Source organism: Falco peregrinus, chromosome 6 (assembly GCF_023634155.1).
Source record: "Falco peregrinus isolate bFalPer1 chromosome 6, bFalPer1.pri, whole genome shotgun sequence".
Lineage (NCBI taxonomy): Eukaryota > Metazoa > Chordata > Aves > Falconiformes > Falconidae > Falco > Falco peregrinus.
In genome coordinates this window covers 42,080,798-42,097,440 of record NC_073726.1, presented here as the reverse complement: position 1 = coordinate 42,097,440, position 16,643 = coordinate 42,080,798, and the positions used below count along the sequence as shown (strand labels likewise).

Genomic DNA, 16,643 nt, shown 5'->3' with positions numbered 1-16,643 from the left:
ACATATAAGATACTGGTTGATAAAACATTTTGAGCTACTTTTCCTATACATTTGTTTGTTCGTTCTCTTCTGATAGATTCCCAGTTGTTTCACATAGAATAGCAAAACAGAAGCAGTTTTCCAAACCCACATGCGCCTGACTTGGTTTCTCCAAGGCTGTAGGAAGGAGCTTTGCAGAAGTGTGGGGGAAGGTGTTGCAGTTCCACCTCAAGTTTAAAAGACTACAAAACACGGGGTAAACACTGACCCTGTGTTTACTCCCACTCCCAAAGGGTGTGCATAAGCTGCTGGGCCCAGGAGCACTGCCCAGCTCCCAAGTCTGGGAGAACACTGGGACTACAATCTATTTGTAAGTCAGGAACTAACTGGGTCCCATCTAGACTTTTATGCACCCAAGTGCTCCTTCTAAACTGGGTACAACCTTGTCTCACCAGAGCAAAAGCTCACAAATGCCAGGAGCAAGGACTCTAGCGAATCTCCCAAGTTGAATGATCAGACCTTAGGATACCCTACAGACTGTTTAGCAGGGGATACCCCACAAACTGCCCTTGTAGTTTAGACACCACCACAGTGGCCACCAATTCCATGTGCCTCCTTTATTTCCATTAAAGAAATGCCTCAGCAAGGATGTATGCAGAAAAAACTGCAATGGATAAGAAGGAGGAAAGGAAGAGGGCAAAATGCACTTCAGCTGAAACTAAACAATCGAACAAAAACTGACTTGAAGCCAAATCATTAAATCAAATAAAAACAAGGGGGAAAATGTCACAGTTTGTTCTTGCAGCACTTGGGAAGGTTCCAATTGCCTTTGCTTCATAGCCTTCTCTATTCTGAATGTCAGCTACAGCTTTGGTGTCATCCAGCAAGGGCTTTCCTCTACCTCAAACCATATGCAAAGTCCCACAAGTCACAACAGACTGACACAGGAGACTAGAAGAAGGACCTGTCTCTGAACACACACTTTTTTTCCCCCTGATGATATTGACTGTTCTTACTTACACCTTCAAAAAATATTAAACATATCACTTGGGGCCAAAACTCTGGCTCCCCTACAAGGTACATACTCATGCATTTAAAGTCATTTGGGCACAGCTGAGAACACAAATCCACTGTGGGACAAGAGGGGGGAAAAGTACTCAGAGTCTGGATGCATATGCTTCAATGTCTCTGATCTGAAATAAGCAAAATATTATTAAGAACCTAACTTGTTTGTGTAATCAGAAGTGGTTTGTGCATTTGCATAAGTAATCATGATTTCATTCAAAGTGCTTTGTTTGTAATGTTTTCTTCCCTGTGGTCAAAGTCCCCATAGAATTTTTGCTTGGTTTGTTAAGCTTGCTTGCTTTTGTAACTTTTTTTTTTTTTAAGCTAAAGTAACACTAAAGATTGTTAACTATGCAAATTAAATTAAAATAGAACGTATTTAATAGGGGGCACACCTTCTACCTGCTACGGCAGAATAAGATAAGTGAGCAGTAGCAAGCCCTCAACCATTTCTACCAGCTCCTGGCACTGACCTGGATGACATTTTAGGAAAGAGTTTGAAAATCCAAGATTGTCTGGGGCAAACTACAGCTGTAATATATTATGTATTCACTGTAAATTGACAATAATGCCACTGAAATCTGTCTAGAAGCATTCCACAAAACAGACGATACAATGCTAGTTTGAGAGTGATTATACTAGTGGCTGGGTTAAGCCTCTGAGCTTATGTACCGGCTGCTTCTAGAAACCAACGAAAGTCACATCAAGCTGAATCTTTCTGTAATACTACAGCCCAGCTACTGACCTCCCCTGCTCTAACAGCCTCCTTTGCATCCCTGTGAGGCTACAAAGAATTGCTCAGGTGCTAGCCACTGAAATACAATCAAGCTCTGTCAAAACATGGCCAAAGCCCTGAGATGATCTTGAGACTGGGGCTATGAAATCATTCCTTGCAGCACACATACCTAACTAGACCACACTGTGTGGAATGGGGAAGGTGGATATTTCTTCCCAGCCACCTACTACACAAGCAGAATCCAACTGTTTCAGTGACGCTGTCAAATGAACGGTGCTCAGCACAATTCCCCACCTGGATTACAGATCAGGGAAATCTCCTTTCAATGGTGTTGTGTCTCAGTGTGTCAGCAGCACAACACAGCCATAGATAGCACCTTTGCTTGGTTTTTAGATCCATACAACACAGGGAAATAGATGCAGAGAGAACAAGTGGCAGATTTACACTACTATAAACGCCCATTTGAGCATCAGGACTAGGTAGGTATCGTGCCTCTCTCAATCTCAGGCTTCATTTGCCAGAGCACAATGCTACAACACTTAGACATCTCCTGTGATCCCGTTAACCAAGAACGAATTTGCACCAGGATCACAAGTGGGAACAACTTACTGTAAGGTAAAGCAGCCTGGCAGCACTGCAACAATTCAGGTGCACCCTTCCAAAAATATGTAGGGTCCATGATCAAGGGACCTTGCATGACTCTTGGACTCAGTAGGTAAAAACCAAGTAAAGAGGTAAATCAATACAGTACAGGTTCTAGTGACCATATGTACAATAGCATATTTCAAACCTTTTGCAAATGAAAGGACAAGAAACCTAACTGTAGATAAAACTAAACTTTAAATGGGTGGAATTCCACATTAGAAGTCTGTATTCTTAGCACAGGACACTGAAGCAGCTGTTAATAAGCAATACAGATCCTACAGCGCTAGATTGTTAGTAAAACAACTCCCCCCCAGACTGCCAAAGAAAACATGAATGTGCGCTCTGGAACATTTCTGAAAGGAATATAAAGAATGTGCATGTCAACACAAGTGGAAGCAGCATACGAAAGTACTATCAGGAATTGTTAAAGGTATACAAGATACAGAAAACCACTGTTCCTTGCTCACGAGAAACACTATCCCTTTCACTGTAACTGTTACCATGGTAGATACTATCACCAGGAGAAAGCGTGCTACTCAGTGGGAAGCTATAAAAGATGACTTCCATATTTGTTACAGAAATTCCATTCCTAGGAAATTAAAATGTGTGCTGTATGGTATGCTCTGCCCCAGGTATTTATTATTGTAATCTTTCTGGTGATTTATAGGTTCCACATTATCAATTGTATGATGCAATAGCTTTTTTGATGACCAGTTTTCCCTAGTCTATATTCCATCGCTATTCTCAATTCCTCTTTAAATTCTGAAGACGCTTTGAACGCGCTCCCTTGTAGTATCGAGTACTACTGCTTATGATGTTGTTTAGGTTTTTCATGGCCAGTATCACTATAAAACCTATTGTGTTTGAACAAGGACACAGAGGTAGCACAGAGCAGGATTTCTGTCCACTTCTTCATTTCAAGACAGGTTCCAGCTATACTTAAAAGGTTGCAGCTACTGTAGCTTAATAAATAAATATGTGTATATATACACGCACACACTCACACCCCTTTAGGCACAAAGCAGTTTTCTAGAAGCTGATTTGAGAATACCTTGAAACCTGTGGAGAAAAATCAAGCCTGTCTTGTTTTCCTTGCTGCTGCCATCGGTGGCATATGCACCTAGTTATGCTTGGCTGCATACTGTCATACGATCACTTTGTGTCAAACTGACCTAACAACAAACAAAAATACCACACCAAGAAATGCTGTTAACACTGGGACACAGACTGAAGACCACAAGAAAAATAATGCATTGCCTTCCAGCCTTACTGGTACTGTAATAAGGGCATGACACACATCAGAACTGCTAAAAGACTGAATTTATTTCCAGTCCCTAGTTGTATAGCACCGTTCAGGACTTTAAAAGTTATGCAAGTCACATGGAGGGGGAGGACAGGAGGAGGAAGCGAGGAGGAAGCAGTGCTGTCAGCCTTTTCCAAATGAAAAAGCTGGCTACCAAAGGTGAACAAAGCCTAATCAATTAAAAAAATAATGTACAAACTTAACAGCAATAACAAACAACATGAGCAGATTATGCTAGGTGTAGATCAAGCTGAATTACGTGAACTACTCTTCTCCCAAAAGATAGGACACAATTCAAGCTCCTCAAATATTCCAGTGGTGAACTGTGTCATACAGTGACAGACCACAGAAGATCAGCACCCACCACGGCACCTCTGGATTAGGATCATACTTGGTGTAGATACTCCTATACCCTCTAAGCAACACACCAGAGCTCTCCTTCACCTGGTTCTCACTGTGCAAGTGTCAGTAAGATGTACTCCTGGTCTCTGCTTGGTCAGTTTCTCTCAAAACCTGCATTCCCTGTGTGTGACCAGTATGCTGCTCCTGAGGACCTGCCACCTGCAGCCTGTGTTTCACAGAACCATTTAGGCTGGAAGGGACCTTTTGAGATCATCTATCCCAACCCCAATCATTCTTTGATGCCCTGGAGGTTTTAGCTTTTTTTCCCATCAAGAATCTGTTTCTCCCTCTTTGCAATGGTTTGGATCTCTCATCCTAGTTTTCCTTCATCTCCGGCTTTCTGGAGTATAACTGTTTTTTACCCACATTAGAGTTAATTGCCTTTGGCTCACCAAACTTCTCAGTGTTAAGGCTGATTTACTTTCATACAATACAACGGTGAGCTTAAGAAAGCATTAATGAGATCCATCCTAATTTCCCAGATGACCACAACGATGTGGTCTGCATGCAAGATTAACTTCTGACACGAGAATGGTCAACAGTCATCAATTTAGAGAGCTCTAGAAAACCCAAACCTTCAACCCAACAGCAAAAACAGCACAACAAGGCAGGGGGAGGAAGGCCACCACTGAAAAAAAATTACATCTGGAGCATGCCAGACACATCGAGCAACTCTGTTGCTAGCCAGAGGTCTCTGGCACCGGATGGAGCAAACAGCAGCAGATGGGAGGAGAAGGCAGGACACTGAAATGTAAAGAGAATTCAGGTCCCTGGACAAATGAGGGGGAAGTGGCAGAGACCACACCTGAGGGGACAGGAAGGACACCCAGGCACCAGCTGTACTGGCATTCTTGGAAAAATCTCTACTCACCTGATACCTGTTTTGATGCCAAGAAAAGGAAAGGTTAGAACGATTTTGAATCAGGAATATCCAACAGCAGGGATGCCATACACACAGCTCAGCTATGAGCAGGGCAGACAGACAGAAAGTACATGGGGGACTCAAACTACTGTTGCCAGAGGTACTAAGGAAGCTGGGGAGGACCAGAATTCAGGTTCTCCTGCAAGAAGTTTTCTTTTAAATCAGGTACTAATGAACTCCATGCTTCTATGAATGTGTCTGCTAGCCCTGTGAATCAACTACAGGTTTTAAACACACGACCAATTTATAAGCTTCTATGAGTTAAAATTAGAAATGCTTCCAAACCTAGATTTCTTTGCTCTTGCAAGCCTGTTTTAACCAAGTACCATTAAAATATACTTAATATGCATCAAAGAATGGTTTTAGGGAGAATGCAAAGGCAGCAGTTTGACTACTGATTATCAGGTATTCAATGTCCCTGTGTGTCTTTGAAAATCCCTCTCCCTATGCTAGAACAATTCCACTAACACCTCAGATCTCCAGAGTATACAAAGACTTACAGGGTCATCCACCCTATCCTCAGCATATTAACTGAATGTCACACAATGACTACAACATAGCTAATGTTTCCTAGATTGTTTATTTCATGCTGTCTTCTACAAAATGTAAAGTCTGAAGATTTCCATCACCTCCTTTTGGAAGCTGTTCCACAGTCTAAACCAGTTCACTGTGAAAGTCTCTTTATCTTAAATCCTCTCCATTTACAATATCATTACATTACCCTTACCTATAGCTCTTTGAATGCTAAATAATTCCTTCGTTTTAAACCTCTAAGAATCTTCTAATACTAGGCACTTATCATGCAACACTTTTGTCATTGCTTGGACAGGCTGTACATACCCAAGTTCTTTCAAAAGTTTTCTTAGTAAGTCAGTCCTTTTTACTGTATAATCAGGTTTGCTGTTGTTCTCTTCACTCCCTGCAACCCACTGAAATTTGTCTTAAATGGAGAAACCCAGAGCGAATGCAATGATCCAGACGCAATCTTAGTTTTAAAAAAATTCAACCTCCCAGATCTCTTACTACCATATGCTTTCCTTATGCTTCAACGCTAGTGGGGATTCTTAAAAAGAACATCACTGAACAGGGTACACAAGGTTTTCCTCAAGTCTACCCCCCTTCTTGAATGGGCTTGCTGAGCAAATCTGTGGACTGTTTCAAGTTCAAAGGACGTTAGCCAATGTTACAGGAAATCTGAAGAGTGCCTTTGGAACAGCCGTGGCCAAATACGGAAATGCATGCTTAGGGAGTTATTAAAACACAAATTATTGCCCTCAAAACCACAAAAGCTCCTTTGGAACCCTTCTGGATCATTACACAGCTGTATTTAGAGACTGGTAGACATCCAGCCATGGAGTCAAGGCTGGCACATGGTGTCTTCTCTTGACAGAATAAACAGTATGGATGTTGCCACTATCTAATTATACTTAAATAAGCATTTATGCTGGGGAAACCGTACAAATGTTGCTCTGTCTAACAGAGAGCAACTCTACAACTGGAAGTCTTTTTCTTATTATACTCCCTCTATGTTTTCAGAGAGGGAAATTGCCACTCAAATTCCACTAAAAAGAGTTCTCAGTTATGGATCGCTAGCAATATTGATTGTAATGGCTCCTTTGGAAACATTACAGTCTATCGCGGCAATGTTGTCGCTGCTACAAATACGTTAATCTGCTAAAATCCTTTTGAACACTGTCTTCAAAAGTGTTAGTCTACTCGTCCTTTTAGACCATGCCCATTGCTTTAGCACCTTGCAACAGCATAGAGTTGTGAGTAGCCTCCCAAGATGGCTCAACACAAAAGTCATTTTTCTAAGCTTGCATTTCTCTCTGAAGTCATCAGGATCGCACACCCCCAAAAAAGTGTGCAACAACAACAAAAAAAAGGCAAACAATCACATAACAAATTGTTTAACATAACAAGATTTTTTTGCTGTAAAATTCTTCCACGTTGAAAATGACTACAACATTTTTTTCCACCCAAACATTTAAAGAAAAGGGGGGGAGGGGAGAAAAAAAATTACAAACCAAGAAATTTACTCCCTAAATGGGGGCCATGGCTTGAGTAATATATTTGCTACAAGTTTGTAAAGTTCAGTAACACCTATCTGAAACATCTGAGTGAACACTCATAATGAGTATTTATCATGGAAAACATGACCAGGCAAAAAAATGAAAAGTCCCCTTTCTTATTATATTTCTTCTCAGCTTTTCTTGAGGAAAAAAAAACACTTTTGGACAACAATAAGAGGGAAAAAATAGCATTTCTTAACTATTCAGATAAAATATAAAGGAAATTAGCCAAAATAGATGGACAGCAAAAATTCAATGAAAAATCATTTTTCACCGTGTCTTCAGTTGTACCTCAGCAGTGCAGGTAGGAGAATACAGCTGCTCTGTGAATCTGCACCTTGGCACACTACCAAATGGGACAAAATCTAGGGAACTGAAGAGTCACTACATGGAAGTACAGTTTCCCATGACAGCTATATAAAACTCCAGCTCTTATCCACTGGTTTTAAATAACTTTAAGAGCTCGGTTCCGTACCTCCCTTAAGACTCAGTGGAAGCAGTGAAGTTAACCATTCTTGGAGTTATTTTTCCAAGCCAGCACCCATACGCCCTGGAGGACACAGACTAGAAGAATGAAGAACGTAAGCAAGGCGGGGATAGGGGAAACTTATTCCCCACACCTTAACAGCAGACAGTAGGGGAAAAACAGTCATTACAACTGGTCTGGATGAAGGGATGTGTAGGAAACGCTGCTGTCTGTGAAACCTCACTGGAGCATGAACCACGCTGCAGTGGGGGGAAAAACCATAAAAAACCCATTAAGCTAGCTAGTCTCAGCCATGCTTCGTGACTACAGAACTATGTTACAGCAAAAGCAATTATATAAGGCTAGCAAGACCTCGTTTTCCCACGTCACTACCCCTTGCTAATGCAATCCTCCCCCAGCAATATGGAAAGACGTGCTTGACAGCTACCCAGAAGAGTCACTGTTCCCCCTCTCAGGGCACACATGCTGCAGGTGCTGGATTCTCCCTGGCACGCAGGACAGATGCTGTCTTGCTGTCAAAATCCCATCTTTAACTTCAGCTGAGACCACTGCCCCCTGCTACGCTGCCAGGAGAGGCTGCCTGGTGAGCAGCCATCTGCACTTGACAGCTCCTGATGGGAATGTTGACATGGAGAGAGACCTTCTTGGCATCCACTCCTCTGACCATCCTGTCCCTTCTCACAGCACCAACCAGGGCCCTGCCCCAGGTCACCATCCTGACACTGTCTTCAGGGATTTTACTTCCATACATGCCCCAGAGCTGCACATCATACTCATCTTCAGCTTTCCAACAAATACACCAGGTTGAGCCCCGAGATATTACTAGCCTCACCCAAGGTTTTGTCCTTGCAGTATTTTAGAAGAGGCCTCATTGTAAATGTAGGAACAAGCAAATGCAATTCTGTTATTACTCAGTACAAAATCATAAAATCATTTAGGTTGGAAAGGACCTTTAAGATCATCAAGTCCAACCATTAACCCAGGACAGCCAAGTCCATCACTAAACCATGTCCCTAAGCACCACATCTATGTATTTTTTTAAACACTTCCAGGGATGGTGATACGAATTTTGGGGGCAATACTGAACATATAAACAGAACATGGTTATTTGAATTAACCTGAACAACCAAACACTCATTTAAAAAAGAAGTTTTAGAGAATCAGCATTGTCCCAGTAGAAAACAGACACCCAGGGACTTCAATTTGTTGCAGATATTAGATGCAACCTGGCTGTGAAAAGCACTGGGCCAAGCCCACAAGAACACAATAAAACACGACATTCCTCTAAATGGTGTCACACCCTCACTGCTTAACAAGTGCAGGTACTAATTCACTCCAAAGGCTGAAGTATCAGAGGCTGCAGACATCAGCTGTCCCAACAAGCTCAGGCAAAGCCAATGGAAGCCATGCTGCTTGGCACCATCTCCCAAGGAGATCTGGACAGGTAAGGTACAGCACCTACACCAGTAAGCAGCTATCATTTCTCTCCCCACACTGTAGATTCTTCCAGAATCCATGCTTTTAAGAATTTAACAGACTGAAAAGTGACAAGAGCCCATATCAAGACACATGGCAATTGATGTGAGTACAAAAAAAAAAAAAAAAAAATCAAACCCCGAAGGCAGTGGAGGGAATATTTAATTTCCTTTCCGTCCCCAGAAAAGCCCACTATAGGAGGGGGGGGGGGGGGGGGGGGGGGGGGGGAGAAAAAAAAAGAAAATTATTTTGTGTAAAACACCTTTTCTTGTGATGAACAATAACATAATTTTTAGAGATGTATGACAAACAACTTTATTGCTCTACACTTACACCTTTGTGATGCTTTATATGCCTACTACACACTACGAGCAACATTATTTGAAACTTTCAGCATTAAGACAGCTGCAATCCCCAAAAGCAATTCCAAGCCAAGTCTTCTATCATTCTTTAACATTATTTATATTATTAACACCAACCTTGCACTAATGACTACACACAGGGATTAGAAGTTTTTCCTCTCTGGAAACCTGAGAACCTTGGTACTTGCCACATATTAGGTCTCTTTCCATCTCTCACTCCTACCCTCTGCTGTGCTATTACAAGCATCAATCACAAGTCTGCAATATTTAAGTTTTTTCTTCCCATAACTTTTTCCCCTTCTATTTTGCAGACAAACTAGCATGGCAGTAGTTTGCAAGCTACCCAATCTCCAGCACTAGGTGTATTCATGATTATTCAGGAGTGTATGGTTATGCAGCGGGTAAGCGTGTCCTAGTTCTCCATGCATGGTAACTCTGCACAGTCTGGGATGGGAACCGGCTGCAGGACTCTCACATACTACCTTCTCCTTTCTTGGGCAGGCTCTTCAAGCAGCAGAAACTTCCCAAACACCTCCTCTCGCTACCACTGCTAAGAGGAGGAGGAGGATACTGAATATTCTGCTCTTCTGGAGCGAGGAGAATGCCTTGCAGCCCCAGTCCCTGCTCTGCAGGCCCTGGCAGAAACAGCCCAGCTCTTTGGGGCTCTCCTTTAACATCCATCCTGGCTCCCCAGCAGCATCAATCACAACCTTGGCAGTGCCATACCACACAGTTACTGTTTGCATGGCCACAGAGGTGACTTTGGAACGTGCCAGAGGTGGAAGGGATGAGGGCAGCAGGCAAAAGCACAGGCTGCTGTTCCAGGTACACGAAGAATGTGGATCTCTCTGGCCACCAAGCTTCAGAGAATAATTGGCTTTTCACTAGGCTTTTCTAACATTGAAAAACACTTCAGTACTTACTGAAATTAAACTCAGTTATTTCAGTCTTTCTGAAAACTAAGGATTGAGGGGGTTTGCTTTGTCTCTCTGAAAAATCCTGGCAATTTTTATTATCTACAGATGATCTCTATGCTGGAGGTCCCACATTTTGAGGATTCAGTGAGTCTGAGAGAAACCAGCTTGCTTCCAAGACAAAAAAAGCTGCAGATAGGTATTCACCCTGCAGTCAGCCATGCCAGTTGGCAACATTAGTATCCTCTCCCTAGCTGTTACTGCTCCTCTGGGAAACAAGAACAGCTGGAGAAAGGGGATTTTACAGGACTCTAATCCATGTCACTGCAGTCAGCAAGGTTCACTCCTGAAGCTGGCAAACTTCAGCATCAGCAGGCACGGGAACACTCGTATGATCTCTTGCTTTGGAAAAGTTGTGGGGACAGTAACCTCTAGCTCCCAGGCAGTGACAAGCAGCTGGGAACAGTAATATTTTCAGCAGGCTCAGCAGGAACCTGGAGAAAGCATCTGTCCATAGTTTCAATGACAGGTGGCAAGGAAAAAAGTGCATGTGAAGTGCATAGCCAATGTAAATCCTATTTCTAGGAGAGAAAGTTTACTCTCACCCCGTTTTAGAGGTTTATTTTTAGCTCCTTTATTTAGTAATGTCCAGAGATGATACCATGGGCCAAAACCAATGATCTTTCCAAAGGTATGTAAAATATATAAGACCTATCTAGTAATACTGTCTTGCTAGCATTTTAAAATAATGGACTAATGACCCAGTCATGCAGCAATAGGTAATAAATCATTTACACCAAGGGGCCTGTTTTAGGGTTGGGTTTTTTCTACCAGCAGTTTATGCCAGCAAGCCCCAATTCAAAGAACAGTAGTGATGAGCCCTTTCATGGATTCCACTGACAAATTAGGTAATTTCTTTGGTGTTTTATACTATATCTTGTTCACTATCAAAATATATATCTTGCCACTAGAACTGTCCCTCCTAATCAGAAATATCTAAATATTATTTATAACCATATTAAGGGTTACATATCCTAACTGGCAGAGAAAAAGCTTATCCTCTGAATGAGTTCCAAGCTCTGCATTCAGATACACAAGCTCCCAAATTCTCATGACTGTCATGTCCTTTTTATCTTTTCCTTAAACCCATGTTCCTGTGCTTGTAACCATCTGACTGCACTCTTCTGCCTACCCTTTATTCTCCTCTTTGAGGAGTATATACACCTTTTGATGGCCATATATTTTCCTTACATATCACTTGGCTTTCATTTTTGGTGCCTCTTCTCACTTGGTTTACAGTGTACCTTCCACCACTCTGCTGCTGGACATGGTTGGAAGGTGTCTCCATTACTGCACGTATACTCTTTGGACAAAGATAGTCTGATATGTAGTATTTGCTCTCAACAGCAAGTGAGATCCCAGTCCAGAGGGAGGAGGGAGGGGACAAAAAAATGACTGCCTAGAGGAGTGCCAGAGGAGACCAAGTTAATCTTGCAGCCATTATTTAGATTCTCACACCTCAGAAGACCATTTCCCATTGCAAGTTGAAATACCTAGCTTCACCGGAACCTTGCATGTGCTAAACATTAAGTCTCCTGAGCACAGACTTAAGCTGGATGTGTACCCATCCAAAACCTTCAGCCTCTTTTGTTGTGATTCTGCCTTTTCAAGTTTCCCTGCATATGCAATAAGTGGTCTTGCAGCAATAAGATTTTCATATTTTCACAGGAAAATGGCTACATTGACTTCCATCTCCACCAACCTCCTTGAATTGTATTAATGCAGTGTATTTACAAAGAAAGAATTATACAAATAACCAGTGTTTTTCCAAAAGCCTCCTTTGGCTACATTAATTACACTTCAATCCACCCACCTGATTCGGGCTTTACCTTTAGTGTCATCTCTGTTTTGCAAAGGGAAAACAAAGGTATTGAAAATTTCACTGACTTATGTAAAGTCACCAACAGAGGGAAGTTTGTAGGGTAGGTATTCTGACTTCTGCTCTGCTGCTCTGACCAGAAGAGGAATAATTTTCCTCTCAACATATTCTGACATAATATCTGCTGTTGGCTAGGAAGTGCTGCCAGATGTTCACATGTAGCAACACTAACATTTTGAAAGACTTCCTCCTGTTTTCTATTCATAATTGTATCTTCCCACGAGCTACACTGGAACATTTTACAATTACTTTGCAAATCACATTTCCAGAAAGAGAAGTCCCTGCAGCTAACTACAACCAGACTACAGTGGCATTCAGGTGCTACCACCCACTAACAAAGGAGCATCAGGCACCTAAAAGCTTCTGGATTCAAGACCGCAGCACCTAACCCTACTGCTGCCAGTGGGAAGAGTTCCGTTTACCAGGTCTAATACTTTTTAAGACTGGTACAGTGAGAAAGCACACAGGTACAAAAAAAAAGTCCAAGCGACTGCAAATTTTAAATGGCTATAATTATTTCCAAATCAGGACCTGTAGAAGGAGCAATCTAAATGCTCTTGAATGGACTTTAACAGACTAAAACTACCTTCAGAGTCTAACTGCTTAGTGTGTTATATGGCCTAGAAATATAAAACCTTTGAAAAATCAATTATGCAAAAAAAGAATTTGTCAGAACACCCAATTAGATGCTAAAAACCTGTATTGACAATTGACGCTACATCTAATTAAGCAGTCAAAACTGACTTTTCACCTAAAAACAGAAAGAAAGAGACTATTCTTCTTTAGCTGTATGTACAATTTTCCCATCATATGTCTTTAATTGTCTGTTACCTGCTGGCAGTTCAACCTGCCACTTCCATAATTTCTTTCTAAAATAAAGAACAGCTTTTAGGCTTTCCGTATGTTTTAAGCATATGTGAAGTAAGGCTTTACACCAGTTGAGAATGTGGTCTATCAAGAAGAGGCAACATACTAAAATGTCATAAATATGTATATGGTATAAGAAAAGATTCAATATCTGAAGAAATCAAAAGGTAAAAGACCACAAGTTAAAGCTTCCAGAGTAAGTTCACAGATCATTTAAAGTCATTTGTGTCCTTTTCACAAAGTCATTTATGTCTAAGACTAAGGCTTTAGCTGGAACAAGGGAAAAACATAAGCAAAAACCAAATTTAAAGTCAGCACATACATATATTTGAAAGTCACACACTGCAAATACATAGAGGCATACATTGCAGCAATGTTCCTATGGTGTGAGCTCTAAGAGCAGAACAAAAATGACTAAGTGTTTCTTATGGGCTCTGAGTAAGGAAGGAAATTTCTCCATTTCTAAATGCAAGTTCGAAAATGAAAATGTCTGAAATTTTTTTGTCCCAACACTGGGACAATAAACAATAAAAGGTCTTGCTCTTACAAACCTTAATCCGTTTACCACTGAAGTCAAAAGGGAGTTTTGACTTCCCCCTCACTCCAACCCATTATAGCACAATAGGACCTCAACTCAGAACCATACTTTTAAAATTACAGCTGTTTTAGGACACAGATCCCACCCCTGCTGCCACACAAACGTGTTGCCATTTTAAGCTGGCACCCCCTCCACAGAGGTCTCTGCTCTGCAGCCACAAACCCATCACTGATACTTAAAACCGCATGTGTCAGTGTTCCTGAACGCATAAGCCCATGTGCCTCCACATTACTGTCCATAGTGACACATGCTGGCTGTACCTGGGAAGAACACCGCTAGAAAGGTCACCTTAAAAAAAAAAAAAAAACCAAAACGCCTTTGGCAACTATTAGCTTCTGATAAATTATCTCATTCATACAAACATGAAAAAGAAATTCCCTTTCCAGATCTTATCTCACTTGAATTACAACTCTTCTGTATGGGAAACAGCCTCTTGCCTGTTGCACTAGAAATGCTCTCAGATCAGAGCTGAAACTCCTAGCACGCCAAGGAGCCAGCAATCAGGTCCCCCTATTTTAAAACTACAGGCTGATGCGGAGATTTGCTCTTGCCTCACCAGATGTTAAGCCATATTCCTTGCTCTTGGTTAGTCACGCTTCTAAGGAGCATTTCATCATCTCTCAAAGAACAGATTTGCTCCTAAAGGCCGTTTTTGGGCTTTTCATTTTTTTTTAATTGATAGTTTTTTTCCTGAAAATGTTCTTGACTTGAAGTGTAACTCAAAAATACACTGATAATGAGCGAGTGTAGGCAATGTAACCCATGACAATAAATTTAGCTAGCCATTAAGAGTTATCTTACAGTCCTTTATGAACTGCAATATAACGACATTTAATTATTTTTAATAAACCTCCTAAATGTATTTTTGAAAGACAGAACAAGACTAGTATTTTATTTCTATTCCCAATACGAACAAAATAACCAATCCCAAGCACTAAAAAGACTTAAACTCATTCTTTGTTTCTCATGAGCATTACGACAGAGAAGCTCACATGGATCACTTTCCCATAGTGGGGAAAAAAAAAAAAGAAAAAAAGGGGGGGGGGGGGGCATTCTTATTTCCAGCCATCCACCTCGCTCCTCCGAGGCACTTCATTTCAGCATTTTGCTGGATTCACATGAAACTTTCAGCAAGCGTTTCCTTAGCTGGAACGGGGGTATGTTTAGCGTTTCCCCAAGTAAAGCTGAGGAGTGGGTGGTGCTATTATTCATCACCGCACCCCACGACTCACAAAACAAGCCATCTGCCATCCCCGTTCCTGCTGTACTTTAATTAAGCGTCTACCAGTCAAAGGGGGGGGGGGGGGGGGGGGGGGGGGAAGAAAGAAAAAAAAAATCACAACAAAAAAGGGGGTGAGAGAAAAAAAAGCGGGGGGGGGCGAGGAAGAGCGGCCAGGAAGGGAAGGGGAAGGACGCCGGGCGCTCCGGGAGCAGGCAGCCCCGCCGCTGCGGGGAGCGCGGCGCGGGGGCCCGGCGCGGCGGCCGGAGCTGCGCGGGGCCGGGCGGGCGGGGCGGCCGTACCTGCGAAGAGGAAGGCTTTGCTCCCGTTGTGCAGCCCCGGCACCTGGCGCACGCCCTCCGCGGAGCCTCCCAGCTGTAGCTCGGACAGCACGTCGATCTGCAGCGAGGGGTCCACGCCAAAGCCTGCAACTGACCCAGAAAGTGCCGTTACCCCACCCGCCGACGCCGCAACTTTGTGAGACCAGCCCCCCCGGCCCCCCCCCAACCCAGTCCCCGCCGCCGCCGCTCCCTGCACCTGCGGCCGCCCGGGGGCCGGGGCATCGCCGCCGCGAAGCTCCCCCGGCGGGTCCGGCATCCGCCTACCTGGCCCCAGGCAGAGGAAAAGGCAGAGCGTGCTCAAACGGATGCCCGACTCCATGGCACACCGATGCGCTCAGTCCATAGTCCCCCTCCTCCGGCTGCTGCGGGTGAAAAACCTCCGGGGCAGAGGCTGGGTCCCTCCCCGCCTCTCACCGGGAGGAGCGGACCCCCTGCCGCCCCGCAGCGCGCATCACGGCGGGCGCCGCGCCGCCCCGCCGCCGTCCGGAGCACACAAAGGCGAGGGCGGGGGGCGGGCGGGCAGCGCAGCCCTGCGCCCGCGGGCAGACAATGGGGGCAGCCCGCCGGAGCCGCCGCCGCCGTGCGAGCGAGGCCGCGGCAGCCGGGAGGCGGAGGCGGCGCGCCCGTGCCCCGCAGCTCCCCACCCCGCCGCCGCCAGGCGCAGCCCCTCGGCCCGAGAGCCGCCGCAGCCTCCGCCCCGCTCCCGCGGGAGCGCCCGTCTCCTCCCCGCCGTCCAGCGGGGACAGCGGGGCGGGCGGGAGGGGCCGCCGGTTTATGCCGCGGCCGCAGGAGCCGCCCACCGCCTCCGCCGGGCCGGGCAGGGCCGGGCCGGGTGAAGGCACCGCCTCGCCGCCCCGTCCGTCGGAGGAGCGTCGGCCGCGGGGGACCCATCGTCGGGGGGCTCCGGGCGGGCCCGGCTCGCACAGCCGGGGGCGCCGCTGGGAAGTTCGAGGGGGCCGGGGGGTGGGGGGCGCCGGGCCGGGCCGCCCCGCGGGAGGCGGCGGCTGGCAGGGCCGGGCGGCGCTTGCGGCGAGCCTCGGGGCGAACCCTCGGGGCGCTCCCGCCGCCGGGCCGGGCAGGGCCGCCTCAGCGCTTTGTTGTCCGCCCGCGTCGAAGTCGCCGCTTGAATTGCTGTCCCGGGGTGACGCCGTCCGGGCGCGGGCGAAACCTCAGCCTGAGCTCGGGGCACGGATAAAAATCATTCGGGGCGGGAAAGAGAAGCCAGGACGGTTCCCGCAGTTGACCAAGACGGGAGCGCGCGGAGCCAGCGCAGGGCTGTCACCGCAGGCTCCCGCTTGCCCGCTTGTGAAGGGCGA

General features: G+C 44.9%; 1 protein-coding gene across 1 annotated transcript in view; it reads right to left on the bottom strand.

Moving 5' to 3' along the window:
* NELL2 (neural EGFL like 2) overlaps nt 1-16,062 on the bottom strand; it is a 150,278-nt gene extending 134,216 nt beyond the window's left edge. The window contains exons 1-2 of the mRNA XM_055809010.1: nt 15,592-16,062; nt 15,289-15,417 (exon numbers count right to left, since the gene is read on the bottom strand). Of these exons, the coding sequence (XP_055664985.1) occupies nt 15,289-15,417; nt 15,592-15,646 (184 nt within the window). The 5' untranslated portion in view covers nt 15,647-16,062. The remainder of the gene's footprint in view (nt 1-15,288; nt 15,418-15,591) is intronic.
* Nucleotides 16,063-16,643: the final 581 nt, after the last annotated feature.